General features: G+C 40.2%; 1 protein-coding gene across 4 annotated transcripts in view; it reads right to left on the bottom strand.

Annotated features, from left to right (window-relative positions):
- PTPRZ1 (protein tyrosine phosphatase receptor type Z1) overlaps positions 1-16,720 on the bottom strand; it is a 177,055-nt gene extending 160,335 nt beyond the window's left edge. For all 4 annotated transcript variants that reach the window (XM_044246457.1, XM_044246458.1, XM_044246459.1 and 1 more), the window contains exon 1: positions 16,350-16,720. In XM_044246457.1, the coding sequence (XP_044102392.1) occupies positions 16,350-16,407 (58 nt within the window). In that variant the 5' untranslated portion in view covers positions 16,408-16,720. The remainder of the gene's footprint in view (positions 1-16,349) is intronic.
- Positions 16,721-17,650: the final 930 nt, after the last annotated feature.

The following is a 17,650-nucleotide window of genomic DNA, read 5'->3' as shown; positions in this document are numbered from 1 at the left end:
AAAAACATAGACTACACATACTAGATGACTAATATTACTTCCAAAGAACCATGACTGTAATGGCAGATTTTTTTTTCTTTTTTTTTGGCCAGGCTTCTCATACTGAATGTTTCACCTCATTTTAAATAATGAAAATAATTAAACTCTCCTTAAACATATAAATAAATATAATATCCCTTAAAAATTAATGTTAAATCCACCCATTTTTTGTCTGTGCTTCAATAATTTAATTCATTTCCTATATAATTGTATTTTAAAATCTGATTCTCCCAAAGGAAGTCCCACAAGAATCTTAATCATGGCTTATGGCTACTTGTCAGTTCTTCATCAGATCTCACATTGCTGCCTCTAGCTATTATACAATAAAATATTAGCTTTTTAAACTTATAATAGCCTGGTTAATATTCTACCAAGCATCGCTATTTAGTTCAACAAACACCTTCTTTCTTCAGCATCTTCTAATCAAACATCTGCACATTATCATTATTTTTTAAGAGATTTTATTTATTTATTTGTCAGAGAGAGTGAGCACAGGCAGACAGAGAGGCAGGCAGAGGCAGAGGGACAAGCAGGCTCCCTGCTGAGCAAGGAGTTCGACATGGGACTTGATCCCAGGATGCTGGGATCATGACCTGAGCCGAAGGCAGCCGCTTAACCAAGTGAGCCACCCAGGCATCCCTGCATATTATCATTATTTTCCTCAGATGTAATGTTTTCTCTTAATTTTGTATTTCTTCAATTACAATGATTCCATTTTGTCCTGGAGATGTTGAAACAAACATTTCAAAATAATTTTTTTTAATATTTTATTTATTTATTTGACAGAGATCATAAAGAGGCAGAGAGGCAGACAGAGAGAGAGAGGAAGGGAAGCAAGCTCCCTGCTGAGCAGAGAGCCTGATGTGGGGCTCGATCCCAGGACCCTGGGATCATGACTTGAGCTGAAGGCAGAGGCTTTAACCCACTGAGCCACCCAGGCGCCCCTCAAAATAATTTAAGTCATCTATGATTCAATATTAGTACAATACGCACTAAGTTAAAATAATGACCTTTTTGTTCAGTATCATGATTATGTATTTCCTTGCATCTTTTGTCCTATCCTAACCAGGACTGGTTTTCCTGAATTGGGTTTCTCACCCTTCTTATCCATAGAATTGGGAAGTCAAAGAAGTCTGTGTGAATAATTTTTATCTGCCTATTAGTCTCCTAAGTAAATTATTTTTATCCGCATAGAATGCTAGCTTCTATAGCATTTCATTAAACCTTTGCCCCATTGTGAGTCTTGTTTTTATCCATCTTCATAATCTCTTCATAATCTCTTCATGTTTTGCCTATCTTATTGTGCCCTCTCCAACTATGCTGTCAACGAGGCCAGTGGTCCAAAGAGAACAAACTCTGATTCTTGTCACAAGACGTAGTTTTAGAATGTCCCTCTCGGTCCCACACAGGGTAGAGCATAATTCTGCTTTTCTAGCATTTTTTTTTTTTTAAAGCTTGAAGATATCAAGAATACTGGTGTCTTTTCCAAGGAAAGTAGCCTTACTCTACAGATCTCTGCCGTTCAAAAATGTTGACGCATTGGATCCACAAGAAAAATTCTGACAATGGAGCTATTGACAGCGACAGGTAACCAGCTGCTGTGAAATACACATAGAGCGCTTTCTCCCAGCTTCAATCAAACAGGATCTCACGCTATCTCAGATCTTGTTCTTGGTAAAAAAAATAAATAAATCAAAGAAGGATAAAAGGAACTGAGAGAAATGCTCTTGGCTGGCCTAGGCTGGAGTGTTGGAGGGATGAGGAGGTGTTAGCGAGAAGGATCCGGTATCTTTTTGTTTCATGAAAACCCGGGCTTGACAGGAAACATAGGGAAAACTTAGCCACAGAAATGGTGTATCCACTGTGCAGGCCAACCATTAGATTCTCCCACCGCTACTCCGGATAAAGAAACTTATAGTTCTCTTTCTCTCGTGTTTCTGGCCACAGTCATCTTTCTTCCCTTCTTCTGTATTCACTATTGTACTCGATTCCAATCACTTAATTTTCTTTCTTCAAAGTCTGAATGCCAAGAGGAAAAGCCCTCAGGAAGTTGTCCATGAGCGTGTGCCAGTTCAGTTCAAAATCTATATAGACTCTTGGACCTGTTAAAATGAGAATGTAATTTGATTGACCTACTTTTAGTTTACCATTTTAAAATAAGAGGGATTGAGTGAATTTGAGGGTGAACTGAATTCTAATTCCAAATGCTGGAAACGCGATCCCAAGTTTCTTCGGCTGAAGAGGGTGCTGAACGAGCTGAGCTGGTGGCAACACTTCACATTGGACAGGATAGATCCTACCGGATTTCCCGTTTTTGAAAAGTGACTGCGTTGGAGAGCACTGCATTTGCTGATTTATGCTGTAAGTATTCACTGAGCACCTACTATGTGGGTCAGGGGTCTTTAGAGCCCAGTGCATTTCTTTCTTAAGACAGACTCCTTCAGGGAAGAGAGCTATGGAAACAACTGAAATATAAGGTGAGTGATGCGTCCCCTTTTCTGGCAAAGAACAGAGATACACTAGTGAAGATTTCACAGCAGGGGTGAAAGATAAGGGGGAATGCAAGGGACCACAAGTCACCAAAGAAAAAGGAAAGGCTTGAGCCAAAATGAAAGGAGGATAGATGTGGACTTTCAGGCCAAGCTAGACAGGTAGCCAGAGTTCAGGTTTTGAAGGACCTTGTATACCCTTGTAAAGGAATCAACTGACATCAAGGATGACATGAACCTATGGGTCCTTCCTAATGATGAGTAGAAACAACACAAAATCCCATCCATTATTTTCTTAATGGTTTCCATGGATGGAGACCCTTATTCCTCTATTGTGTTTCATTACTTAAGTCAGTTTGCAGAAGAACTTCTTTCTGACAATTACAGGGATACACCATGCACGAGGAAAAGTCCTTCTCCTAAGATGCAAGTTCCTAAAAGCATTCCAATATCCAATGCTATGAGTTTGCAAAAGCCTTTTTTTTCCCCTTTAGATTTATTTTTTTTAATGTTTTTAAAATTTAAATTCAATTAATTAACATACAATGTGTTATTGGTTTCAGAGGTACTGGTCTGTGATTCATCAGTCTTATATAATACCCAGTGCTCATTACATCACATGCCCTTCCCAATGTCCATCACCAGTTGTCCCCTCCCTCCGATGTACCTCCCCCCTGACCGCCAGCAAACCTCAGTTTGGCAAAATGTCTTTTTAACATTGGCCTGAGGCAAGCAATAGTTTATGTCAAACACGTAATGACTATAGTGTATTTACTGAATTGTATACATTTTGGCAAGAGAACAGGCTGGTAAGGATTTCCTAGGTTAACAGGGACGCGTCTGTGCTGTTTTCCTGGCTCTGTGCATGTGTGTGGATGATATTTAATAAGGTGCAACTTTCCAACGAATTGGTGTGTATAGGATTCACGGGTAACTAAGCAAGAACATACATAACATGCAAAAACTCTCCATTCTTTACTATTGAATACCACAGTAGAATCTTGAGAGGGTTAAACAGGGGGGCCTTAAACTCCAGTCTCAAAACCCTAACTGGGATTATATGTGAACATATTTTCTCACTGAAACCGCACAGTCTGGCATACTGGATTGTAAGCAGAATGCAATAAGCAAGCATAATTACTTCCACACAAGAAGTCTATATCAATCTTTTCTTGATGACCTATTTTCAGTGCATTTTCTCCAGTAATGCAGTCACCCAAACAAATCTCCACCAGACTGTACTAAAGTCTCAAAGCCTCACATTAAAAAAAAAAAAAAAAAAACACCAACAAACCAAACAGCACTCCCCATGTATCTTTAAAGGAAAACTGGGTGACTAGGGGTATACTTTCTCTGCCAGCATTCAGAGAAGACCCAACCTGTCTCACAGGAAAAGGGTTTTTAAATGCCATTATCATTAGTGCAGAGATTATCAGGCTACAGAATTTTGAATCTTCACCTGCTTGAATGCCATTGAGTCTAATATGACTTAATCTCTCATCATGTTTGTAAAAACTAAGTTGTTTTATTTTTTCAAATTGACAGATGCTGTAAAACTCTAATTAAAATATGTAAAGGGTGGGTGGGGGGAGGGAGAGGGGAAGGAGAGAGAGAGAAGCTGCAGCCTTGGAAAGCTCCTGCCAGACAGGGAACTGGAATACTGTTTTATCATTTTGGGGCTGGGGGGGAGGGTAGAGGGGTTAGTATAAAAATTTGAATAAATTACTGAGGAACAAAGAAGCATCTTGTGTTTTGTTGATTTCTTCTGCCAAGAATACTAAATAGCTAAAATGCAATGAAAGGTTGGGAAGAAAAGAAATTGGAATCACAGGCAAGAAAGAAGGCTGATGAGACGGACCATGCCATCTCTCTGGTGGGATGGATGGCGCCCAGATTGTGCTGTATCTTAAAGGATTTCAGGGCAACATGTGCTAGTCATTCTTGGCTAATTAAAAGTGATTTCATTTTATCCTTTGTGCTTCTTTCCAGGAATCCATGTTGCAGACAGCACTGACATCCCTGTCCAAAATTCTTGTCCCATTTTGATAGACTTTTAGCCAAGAATCATATGCATATTGAGTCATTCTTTGAAATATTAGCTCCACGAGTTTACCTTTGTCACAAAATAGCTGCTGCCACCACCAAAAATTAAGCCTCAATTTGGGACAGAATTCCACTATGGAAATTATGTGACATTTTCATAGCAGTAGGTGTTGCACAGAACACACAAGAGGAGTGTTTTAACTTGCACATTTTACTTGGACATTTTGCTGCTTCCAGTATTATTTTGAATGTGGTAGTGTTGGGTAGCGAGGAGAATGGTTTAAAGCATTTCAGATTAGAGCTGCAAAATCCAACCAATCTGGGGATTCAAGCTTCTCTTTGAGTGAATAATCTAAAATGAGTAATATAGATGTATCTTTTGGTTTTTGCGTGGAACAAAAAAAAGGAGGCGTGTGTGTGAGAGAACACAAAAGAGGCTTCAATCATTGAACGAAACAGTCAACGCTCCATGTTCAAAAGGTGGAAGTGAGGCTCATATGCTCACAGAGACGTTTTAAAGATGAATTTACATCTTGGCCTCCCCTAACGACTTTCCAAAGACTTAAAATCTGATTCACAGAGTCTAACATTTACCTCATTATTCTCTATTCTGGTGTGCTCCCACCGGTGTTCATTTAATATCTGTAACCAGATTAGCTCCTCGAAGAGAAAAATCCAGTGAAGTCCAAGCAGAGTTTTAAGCACACAGTGGCTGTTCCATCATCTGGTGAAATAAGTTTCACTGATCTCACCTAGACTTGACCTCTCTAGAGAAGGACAGCACTGGATTCAGCTCACAGAAGAAGCAGACCTTCCGCCTCTCCTTTCTTTATGTGGGAGGCAAGAAAAAGTCGGGTCAAAAATATCCAGGACAATCTGCACCATTAAGAGTAATAATTTTCCCAAAGGATTTAATCTTTTAATGCTCAAAATAAGGCATAAAAGCACTGAGATATAGAAAAACATACATATATATCCTTATTTATGTGTGAGTATATATATATGCTTATAGATACAATAAATAATATATGCATATATACATGTAAATATATAAAATACTTAAATACATATTTATATTTTGTGTGTATTTATATTGTTTATATTATATATTTGCATTATATATGTATGTGTGTGTATGTGTGTGTGTGTATACAGATCACATGTCATTTCCTCACTCTGAAAGCCAGCAAAGGAAACTACCATAACCAAATATTACTCACTAATAATCTATTTAGGTCTATATATTAAATACAGAAGTCCTGCATCCAACTTCTATATAGCATAATATAGATATGTGTCTTCATTACACAAGTTAATACAGGCCAACATTTTTATTCTTGACAGCTGCCACTTTATCCCTTTTCTAAATTTAATGATTTGTTAATTTATCACTTCACATATCCTTAATATATGTTAAGAGACATAAAGTAGATAACAAAATCCGACTGCATTTTTCACAGATTAAAAAAATTGCTAAAATCAATTTTAAGAATTCTGGGAAGCCTATTCTGTGCATTATTTTCGTTGCACTGCTTTTATGGAAAATACAAGTTGCAGGCAATTTACGAACATACCAGTTTATGCAGTGGGAATATGATACCTTCAAGCAATCTGAAATTGTGGATATTAAGAAAGCCTATTTATTGGCCGGCGGCTGACTGAAATGCCTCAGTGGTACCTGCTGCTCATTTTTAAGAGCACAAATACAAGAATTTTAGAGGTCAAGTAAATAGTTTTGATAAGACTTGATAAAATTAGGCTGGCACTATGAATATACTCAAGATTCCTCCCAAACTTAGGGAAAAAAAGGTTGGGTTTTTTTTTGGTGGTGTTGTTATCACTATGACCTCTACTAAAAGAGATAAAAACAGATCATTGTAAGTGACACTATTTCTTCTTATGAATTCTCAAGGCCCTGAGTTAATCAGTTCAGAAGAAATGTTTAGCTTCAAATCCTACATCTTCTGGTGACAAATTTGGAGTTCTACCATTCAGTAAATGAGCAATCTTCAAGCTACCCAGCTCTATTTCTCTCTTTTCTTCCCTCCCAGTTATCAACTTCTGTAGGACTTTCACATATTTCCTGCCTCTACTTTTCCTTCCTGGATTATTTCTTTGACCCTACGTGGTCCCTGCTACACCCTCACCTTTCCAGGGAAGACACTCCTTTGAAGACTACCAATGACCCACTCTCCCGAGAGTGGCACCAACTCCCAGCAACTACACCAACTTCACTAATATCAAATGGGATCATGCATTTCAAAGTATCTGTTAAGCACTGAAGTGTTATATAAAGAGGATGATACTATTATGCCTCCAAATGATCCATCACATTTCCCTTTGACTGTCACACTGTAAAAGCCTTTTAATTGAGCTTCCCGAGACCCAGTATCGCTGCTCTAAGCCATCCCATTCTGATACTTCAGTTATCTTCCTAAAATAAAGAGACCAACTCAAGTCATCCCATGACTCAAAATGCTTCAAGAGTCTTCCACTATGTACTGGATAAATTCCAAACTCCAAACCTTTCAACTAGCCATGGGAAATCCTTCCTACTATTTGGTACTTTTCCGCTAGTATGCACGTCTCCCAATTTTTGCCTCCTTCTAAAAAGCACCCTCATTCTCAGCCCATACTTCTATGTATACTGTTATTTTTGCCACTAATACCCTTCCATGCCTTCCACCCTACTAGTGCCCTACCCAGCCACCCTGCAAGGTCTACATCCAACCCCATCTCCTCCTAGAAACCTTCCCAGAATGCAGTTAAATCTTGATCTACTACATAACCAAAAATGACTCTGATTCTTACAAATTCTACACGGAGAAAGAGAATAAACAAGATAAGGGGACAACAAGAATATGCATCATTGACAAAATAAAAGCTGTCATGTGCCCATGTCCTGATAAACGCCAACTGCCTCCCAATTCGGAGTCTGGTTCAGTTATTGTCCCACGTCCTCACAGACTCCCATCTTTGGACCAACTCCAAGAACGCCTGGCCTCTTGAAGTTTCTTTGGCTTGCAAAGGCTATGAGGTCAACCACTGTAGTCCATACTCCTCCTTCTAAGGTTACCCTGAAACTGAAACTGCCTTAAGAAGAGGAGAGAGGGATGGGAAATCTTCCAGGGCCTTTGTCCTGTGGTACTAGCTTTGTTTTAGGACAGCATGAAACTTGCCAGTATCTCTACCTTAAGACAAATGAACTAAGATTAGCAGTATCATGAGGCTGACCTAGAATGGTGGTTTTTCAGACTTTGGCTGTACTCTGTAATCACCTGGGAAGTTTCAAAGAATATATTCGTGTCTGGGCTCTGCACTCATGCATATACTTGATCCAGGGTGGAGCCTAGACATCAGTATGTTTTAAAAGTTTCCCAGGTACAGGGTCAGCCTGGTCTGCTATAACAAAATACCGTACACTGAGTGGCTTAAACAATGTTGTAGAGCTAAGAAGTCCAAGATCAAGGGGCTAGTTGGAGAGAGCTCTTCCTGGCTTACGAATGGCTACCTTCTAACTCTGTCCTCGCATGAAACAGAGAAAGCAATCTCTGGTCTCTCTCTTCGTATAAGGAAAGGAATTCTACCATGGGGACTCCACTCTCATGACCTCCTCTAAAACTAATTGCTTCCCACAGGCCCCACCTCCAAACTCCAGACACATTGGGTGGTAGGACTTCAAAACAGGAGTGTTGGGAGGGACACAAACGTTCAGTTCACGACACCAGATAATTCCACAATACAGCCAGGACTGTGAACCACTGACCGAAATCAGTGGTTATCAGTTTGTTTTTCTGCACTGAAACAAACACAACAACCATATTGCACGTGCAGTATGCTCCTATGGGCAGACCAAGAGTCTGTACAAGTCATGTATCAGGGGAATGTCCCTTTTATATATCCCATTCCAGAAATCCAAGAGGGTGAAAATGTCCCTACGGAAATCACTTTCAATTTTCTGATGACAATGTGATTGAAAACCATGAGAAAATCTAGAAAGTTCTTTATATCTGGGCAGGATTTTGTTATGATAATCACACAATCAGGACTCCAGTGGTGATCACGATCTCTGCTTTAAAAAAAGTCATTTTATTTAATTTTCTTTTAAAGATGTATTTATTTTTCAGAGAGAGAAAGCACAAGCAGGGGGAGTGGCAGGCAGAGGGAGAGGGAGAAGCAGGCTCCCCACCAAACCTATACCCAATACGGGGCTCGATCCCAGGACCCCAGGATCATGACCTGAGCCAAAGGCAGATGCTTAACTGACAGAGCCACCCAGGCATCCCAGAAAAGGTCATTTTAAAATGGCAACATTTTCTTTTATTCCTACTCATGGTACTGAGTTGATCACTTGAGAGGAAAGGTCTAGAATCAAGCCCTATCTTGAGTTAAATATATTAGAGCTTCAGAATTTAAGAAACAAGTGGTCCAGTCAGTGACGGTGAAAGTACAGAAAAATTATGGAGTAAATGTTAACAGGAAAAGCAGAGAAAGAGAAGGAAAGAATAATACTCCAAGAGTGGAAAGCTATCTGTAGTCATTGTTATTGATATTTTAATAGAAAATCCTTCTTTATTGCTAATTAATAAATTATTCTTTACAAATATATGAAGACTATATTTCCAAGGAAACTTGTAAAAGCTTTATCTTTCTCCAATGTGTACATAAATTGACCCATGCTTACTGAATGACACCAGAAGTTTCACATTAACAAGGACCCTGAATAACTGAATTTACTCTAATATCTCTGCCAAGTATCAGAAGGAAAAACCCCAAAGAACCCAAAGCAACCTGCCCATTTTAACATATTAGAATTTTTAGGAAGAAGGAAATGTTAACCCATACTTTAAAAATCGTATTAATTACTCGGATGCCCAGCTGGCTCGGTTGGATGAACATGTGACTTGACCTCAGGGTCATAAATTCAAGCCACAGGCTGGGTGTAGAGATTATTTCAATCAATACATAAAAACCAAAAGAAAAAAAAATAATGTCAACTACGAAGCTCCCCAAATTATATTAACACAGTAAAAATATTTTAAAATAATGGTATCAAATAGTATCAGTCTCCTCTTTATCAAACTCTTCATCAAGATGCTGAGCAATGTGGAGTGTTGTTGTTTTTAATCTTAGATTCACACTTAAAGAAAGTGAAGGTGGAATAAAGAAGGCATACACATACTCAATCCCCCAAAAGAAAGGAAAGATGGTGAGTGAGAGAAAATAAAGCAAATATCCCAATAGAAGAGCAAGTCTTTTTTCTGTTTTTAACTCCTGTGAGGATTTCTAACTCATCCCATTATCTGTTCCGTTTGCATTCAACTCAGTTCAAATATTTGTTGAACATCCACGTGCGGGGCTAAGCTAGGCGCAGCACATCATCTCCGTGATTAATGATAAAACTATAGACACATTCTAAAAGCATGCATAGCCACATGATAAAACCGCACTTCCTGTCCCTTGTCCAGTTTCCAGAACTGTCTTGGGCAGTTGACTGACTGAAAATACAGACTGCATGGATTCAAGACTCTTCGTTTCTCATTACTGACCAGCCCTTAACCCCCACTATCTTATCCTCTGTAACAGGTGAACATCTGTGCACACATGCACTGACCTGATGCCCTGCCCCCTGGGACATAGCCAAGCTTCACCGGTACCAAGACATCTATAATTAAATGTCAAAATTGCTCCTGCCACGACACATGCAGTATCAATCATGGGGACTTTATTTTCCATGCAGAGAGTTCCCGAATCTATGTGATACTCATGTGCATTCATGGGACAATCCAAGAAAGAGAAGCCCTGGTGCCATTAGAAGTGGCATTAAAGATGGATGCGTCAAGGTGAATGCGGACCTAACTCAAAAGATCAGGATAAGAATCAGAAGCAGGAAAGACCAGAGGAAACTGGCTGATCCCAGCAGCAAAAAGGTACTGCTAAGAAGCTTCACAGACCTCTCTCTCTATCATCTTGTGCATTAAAGATTTATTAAGCACGGTCTGTAGGTACTAGGCCAAGAATGCTAAGTCCAAAGATGAATGAAATAAAGTCTTTACCCTAATGAAGCTAGTCTAGTGCGGGAGACAGACAGATACGACAAAAACAATAGAGTGAATGCTAGAACAAATTGTGGGACATGAGCTGTGAGGACAGAACCCTCACTCCTGAACTAGAAGCCTGAGTCCATAAAGACCACCAAGCGGTCATTGAATTTTCTTCTTCTATTGCTGCTCTCTACCCAAGGCCACCAGAACCTCTTTGTGGTTCTTATATGGCTGACACAATACAGGACAAAAGTAATGCAACACTTTAAATAATTTTAATGACTTTAGAAGCATTTTTTGTTGTTGACAACTTCTCGTCAGTACTAACACTCAACATTTTATCCACTTTTTTGTGATTCTAAAAGAGCTGTTCAGTTGACGTTCTGCAGTGATAGAAATGTTCTCCACACCATGCAGTGGCCACAGCCACATATGACCACAGAGCACTTGAAATGTGGCTAGTGTGAATGAGGAACTGAATTAACTTACTTTAATAAACTTAAAATTGAACTGTCACATATGCCTAGTGGCTATGGCATTAGAAATCATAGTTCCAAAATATAAGTATTTTAGGATTTTGAAATATGATCAAATAATTCTGCCCTTAATGCCTATAACAGTATGTTATACATGTCTCAGAAGAATTACAAACGTGGATAAAAACTGATTTCCTTCATAACCTGAAACTGCTGCTAGGGCTCACTTCCAATAAAACATTAAAAGTTGAAAGCATAATCTAAACAGGCCTATGTCTTGTTTAAATTGACTTTGACTTTCACCACAGGCTTTCTTGATGAAGTGGGAAACGTTCTAAAATATTTGAAAGTTAAGATATTTAACACATTAAGAGATATTTCAGAAAGCCTGTTATTCTCAACTAGTTCTAAATGTAGAAAGTATCTTAAAAGTGAGATTTAAGGAGGGTTTTCACTGTGGACATTGAATCAGATCAGCTGGACTGGAGGCATGATGAATGTTAGGACTGCTTAATTTTTACTGCCTAGCTGATGTCAGGCACTCAGTACACACGTAACAAGAGTAGTTAGAATACTATGGACAGGAACGTGCTACATCTGGATCCGGGTGGTTAAGTGACCACACACATTTGTGAGAACTTTCAAGATGGTGCACTTTTTAGAGTAAATTGTGCCTTAGTTTTGTTTTTTTGTTTTTTAAAGGGGGAAAAACACAATATGGGAACACACGAAGAAAATCATGAATAGAGAACTGCAAGAAAGCCCATGGAATGGGAAATGTAGCACCACATCTCTTAGGAAGCAAGCTAGTAAATTCCAAACAGGAAACTGGTCTCCTAGGAAAGAAAAGAGAAAAAGGTTCAGGCTCGAGAGTCGGAAGGAATGCATAGACTAAGATAGGCTGTGTGAAATTAGGGAAGCCATTTGACTTTACTGTGTTTCACTTTCCTCAGGCATAAAATGAGTAAAATGAAGACACCTACCTCCAACAGACTGGGGGAGAACGAAATGAGAAAATTGTACATAAAATATTCAGCACCTGGCAAACACTGAGTAGATGGTAAATGGAAATAAAACACAAGCTCCTCTTCTTGACCAAGCCCTTCTTTTGAGATTGTCTGGTTTTGAATGAGGGGGTTCCGTTTCCATACCACAGTCTGAACGGTTGGTAAACGGGTGGTCAAGCAAAGCTACCAGGTTAGACAGAACTCAAAGCTTGTTGGAGTAAGGGGAATGGGGAAACACAGATCATGTTTCCAGAAAAACCTGAATTTCTGCCAGAAGCAAAATTCCCACAACATAAAATTTTAAGCACGTTCCCAAATATTTAGTGCAGACATGAGAACATAAATGAATTCGTCAATGAAATGATTTATCCTGGCAAACTTCCCTAAGTGAAAGCAAGTACAGTCTACATAAAAAGGAGAGACAGATGAAATAAAGAAAATTGCTACTCTGAAAATCAAAAGTAATTAATTTTCTGAATGGAGACTAGTTATTACTTGGGGAGAAAAAGCATGAATATTTTCTATTCCTGGTTACAATTTGTTTTCAGAGAATAAACAGACCAAGCTGAGAGTCACAACATTTTGGATTCTGATGCTTCCATACTCAGGACAAATTAAGCAATTAATTCTTGCAAAAGAATTGGGTATAGTTTGTAGTTAATGTGTTCCTTAAAGCAGTTTAAGATATGACCTAAAAGTTCAGAATCTGATTCATTACGTATTTCACAACAGTGTTTAAACACTTAAATTTAGTGTACCTTGCAAGGCTATAATACCCTTAATTCAAAGATACTGAATTCTCATTAGTTGAGAGAAACTGTTCCTTAAAAGCTCTTAAAACACCTACCTCTCCTCTATGACTCATAGTTAAGCCTCCTTACAGGAAAGCCACTGCAGTTTTTCCTATTACCTGTTTAGTGGGTCAAGATTAAATAATGAGAGTTGCGATGCCATTAGATTAGTTCTCCACCTAGCAGAAAACCTCTTAATTATTCTAAGAAGGTTGAAATTCCCTTAGGGAATTATCCTGGAGTCATCTTCAATTTCTCCGTCTCTGATTCAGCATTGCCTTCAGCTGAATAACATTCAATGTGTCTAACTCATAGAATTTTTAAAAATATTATTAAGTTGGGTATCGGAAATCAAGTCCACTATAAAACCTCGTTAGTAATCCAGAAACTTTGTTAACATTTAAATGCAAAATAGCTCAGCAGTTGTCAAAGTATGGACTTGGACCAATGGCATGATCATATCCTAGGCATCTGTTAGACAATGAGATTCTGAGGCCTCATCTCAGACTACCGAATCAGAAGCTCTAAGGAGTGTGTTCCTAAATCCGTGTTTTAATAAGTTCTCCTGGTGATTCTGATGTAGCTTACTCAAGTGTGGGATCCATGATCAAGCTTGTTCTGGCGAAGAGTGTTGAGACCACAGGCCAATCCAGATAGAATTACCCAAACAGAAGGACCCAAGATATATTTAACCCCCACCCACAAAAACAAAACCAAAAACAATTTTGTTCCTCTTTAGTCTCCAGTTATCCTTGATATTAATTTGGAAAGAAAGGATTTGTGCCAGTCCGAATACTATAATTATTTTTTCCCTGTTTGGAGAGTTACTTGAAAGAAACAATTGGTATATATGTCCAGTTCAAAACATCAGGACATTTTAAACACAAAAAGTGGTAAAGTCATTAATTGCTAACTCATTCTTAATTGCTAACAAGGAACACCTTAGTGAAAGCTGCAACTCGTTCCAGGATAATGATAAGCATGGCAGCCTAACGTTCATTTAAACTGTCTTGGAGAGCTCATCCAACATGGTACCTCTCAGTTGACAGACATTTCCTGAGCATCTATTACCTGTACCAGGCCAACTAATGGGCCCCAGGAATACTGAAGATGAGCAATAAATATATCTACCAATGCTACAGTAATTGTTGAGGGAGAAATAATTGAAATGGAGGCTGCATGTTTTATTTGTAGATAATATGCTTCAGTGTTTCAAAACATATTACCTTGAAATCAAGATAGTCATGTGATTTGAGATTGACAAGGCCCTTTGGTCAACATGCGGGCAACAATGTAAGAGGTCAACTTCGTTAAAATGGAAAGGGATACAAAAAAGTTGTCACCTGTCAGTCATACACACATACACACACACACACACAAGCACATTTTGAGTTCTAATACAGGCTTATATGCAATATCATTACATAAACTTGTAATACTATTAAACAATTTCATTCTTTACATTTAAATTTTATATCATCAAAGCATTAAAGAAAACACCCAATAAATCAAAATCTGTATAACCAAAAATAATAGGTTATAAATAATGCTTTATTGAGAAAAGCCTTTGCAAACCATGGAATACTGGAATGGAATATCATTCAGCCACAAAAAGGAATGAAGTACAGATACAGGTTACAACAGGGATGAATTCTGAAAACATTATGCTAAGTGAATGAAGTCAGATACCAAAGGCCACATACCGTATGATTCTATTTATATAAAAGTGCTCAATAGGCCAATCTACAAAAAGAGAAAGCTTAGCGGTTGCCAGGGCTGGGGTCAGAGAGAATAAGGAATGACTGTTAATGGATTTTCTTTTCCGGGTGATTAAAATGTTCTGTAATTAGATAGTGGTGATGGTTGTACAACTTTGTCAGTATATTAAAACCCACTGAGCTGTACACTCGAAAAAGATGAGCCATGTGCTATGTAAATTACAGTTCAATTTTTAAAAAATTCACAATATATTCAAAGCAGTAGTTTGGATGGCATACAAAGCAATATTCTCTGGTTTATCTCTGTACTACGGTGAGATTTATTTTAAATAATAATCCAAGTAACAAAAGGATCTGGCTTCCTTGTTAAAACAGATCTATAACAAAAATGCAGATTCAACAGGTGTGTATTTGAGGTGTACAGCACTTCCAAAAAATATCTTCCTCATTCCCCCACCGCCCCCAACATCCCAGATTCAACTCTGTGGTTTTAGAGAAAACCAGGACCAGATTCTCCTGCTAGTCTTAAATGTCAACCTTGTGTATCACATCACCCCTGAGTATTTTTGTAAAGCTTTCAGAATTTAAATTATGTCCATGTATCTGTGTGGCAGGGGGCGGGGTGGGGGGGCTGGTGGCAATTATCACCATATTTGAAATGTAACTCTCAATAGTTAGACCATGAGGATGATTTCTCCTTGTAAAGCTTACTGTGCCAAGAGCACCACCATCTATATTGAATAAAAATGTAGGTTAATATCTACAATGAATAATCTAAAATTAAAAAAAAAACTGGGATCCTCAAAATGAAAAGAGTGAAAAATATGTGTATTCACAAGTTAAGATACATTTTCTAACTTTCAGGTCAATACCTCCAAACCTATTATAGTCCATCGTAATAGAAAATCTTCATGAAGGAAAAAAGATTTTTTTAAAATAAAATGTCAAAATCCAATATTACAATCCATCTGGAAAATAACTGGAACACTTGAATCTGCATTCCAGGTAAGTAATTCTGACTGGCTGTTTCAAAGCACAATTTCACTACTGAATGTGTAACCTGGAAGGTGGTGGACGAAAGACGAATCCATGAATAAATACATCAACCTGCAGCTTTCCTCTGACTTTGGCAGCAGTGGCAGAACACTGAAAGAAATTTTGATTGAAACTTTTTTTTTTTTTAACCTAACTGCCCAGACTTGAATGTGACTAAATTAAAAGTACAGGAAAACACTGAAAAGTCAGGTTGGTGCTTGTTCCTGTTACTACCTTTTGGGAGTGCGTGTGTGTGTGTGTGTGTGTGTAACTCGCATAGGGCACGTGTATTTTTCATTCAAGCTCATAATGAATCTAAAAGCAAAACATTATCTAAGACGTAGCCCCGCACCTTGGTTGTAGTTCTCTTCTTCTGTATACCTAAAAGGCTCTTTTCACACTTTGCAAAACAGGAGAGACAAGAGCTGTGCGGACAGCAACCGAGAATGAGAAGCCGCTCTCTTCTGGCCCAGCACCCCGCGGGCGGACAGAAGGTGGCGGAGGTGCGAGGTGGGGAGGGGGTGCGTTCTCCCAAGCCGCTGACACCCATCGCGGCGCCGCCAGCTCCGTGGGATCCCCAGCCCACCGTGCGTTTCCCCTCCTTGCTAGATGGCGGCGGCGGCAGCAAGTACCTAAGGCTCTCCAATCCCCCCACCGCGTCCCAAACGATCCCGAAGATGAAACCCCACTGAGGTCTGATCACTCACCCAGGCGGCAAACACAGAAGAGCTGGATACAAGCGAGGAAGCGCTTTAGGATTAGCATTTCCAGACGGTCCGGGGGGCCCCCACCACGCGGCTGTTCAGCTTCTTGGGGTGGGGAGGGAGGAGGCGCGAAGGAAGTGTTTTCTTCTCCAGTGTATAGATTGGTGTGAGATTGTGTGTGTGTGCGTGTGTGAGTGTGTCTGAAAGAGAGAGAGAGAGAGAGCGCCAGCAGAGGGACTGAGACGGAGACGGGAATAATTGGAAGCAGGACGCGCGGTGGTCGCGGGAACCCCGTGCCGCTACCGGAGGCGCATGCGGGCGGGCGCGCGGGAGTTGGTCTCCTCTGCCCGCTGCGGCCGAGGTCTGAGCGCTCCGAGCGCGGCGCTGCCGAGTGCCGGGGGCGCGCTCCAGCCCGGGTGTGCGCGCCGCGGCTCGGCGGGGGCGGGGGCGCAGCACCGCGCCGCTGGGAGCGTGCAGCCGGCCCCGGGTCGCGCGCGGCGGGCGGAGGGATGCAGGGGTACAGCTGTTGCTCAGAGTCCCAGCCCCAGAGTAGCGTTTTACGTAGCGACACCCCTCCCCCCGACTCCCCCGGTCCCTGCCCGTGGCTTCGCTGCTCTGGAGTTAGTGGAACCCGCTGGGGTTTAGAATCTTCGCGGAGAAAATGTCTCTTCATTAAGACTCCTTCACCCTTTGGGAAGAGAAGAGGAGGCCATACCCCCATTGTCCCACACAGCCAGAGATTGACCTTTGGGGTTCACCCCTGGAATTTTTTTTTTTCCATTTTATTGTTGTCCTTCCTGCAGATGCTAAGTGGGTCCAATCAGCAAGTGGTGGGGGCTCCTGGGTAAACTGGGTTCCCCTCCCGGTTTTCTTTCTTTTACCAAATCAACAAAGTAGTTCCAAACCCCATTACCTCTGGGGCAGTTGACTGCAAATAATCTCCGGCCCTGATTGTGACCAGTGAGACCCTGCCCCCTCCTCAGGCTCCAGTCAAACTGTCGTGCTGTGCACAGCTGCTTGGAGGAACTTTCAACTCCGTGAATGTTCCTCCCAGAGGGCACTACCCAAGTAACTCCTCGCACAGGGTTGCACGTAAAGATTTTTTAATTGCGTGATTGATGGATATACACAAGAACTATAACACCTGCGTTCTGCTGCCTCAGAGCTGGAAATCTCACGCCGTATTGCTTGTTTCTATAGTGGTCTCTAACTAGACTGAACTCCTTGATGGCAGGGAGTTCGCGTTATTCATCATTCTAACCCAGCTCCTAGCACAAAGGCAAAATAGTAGGTGTACCCTAAAT

The sequence above is a fragment of the Neovison vison genome, chromosome 4 (genome assembly GCF_020171115.1).
Source record: "Neovison vison isolate M4711 chromosome 4, ASM_NN_V1, whole genome shotgun sequence".
Taxonomy (NCBI): domain Eukaryota; kingdom Metazoa; phylum Chordata; class Mammalia; order Carnivora; family Mustelidae; genus Neogale; species Neogale vison.
This window is presented reverse-complemented; position numbering and strand designations above follow the sequence as displayed.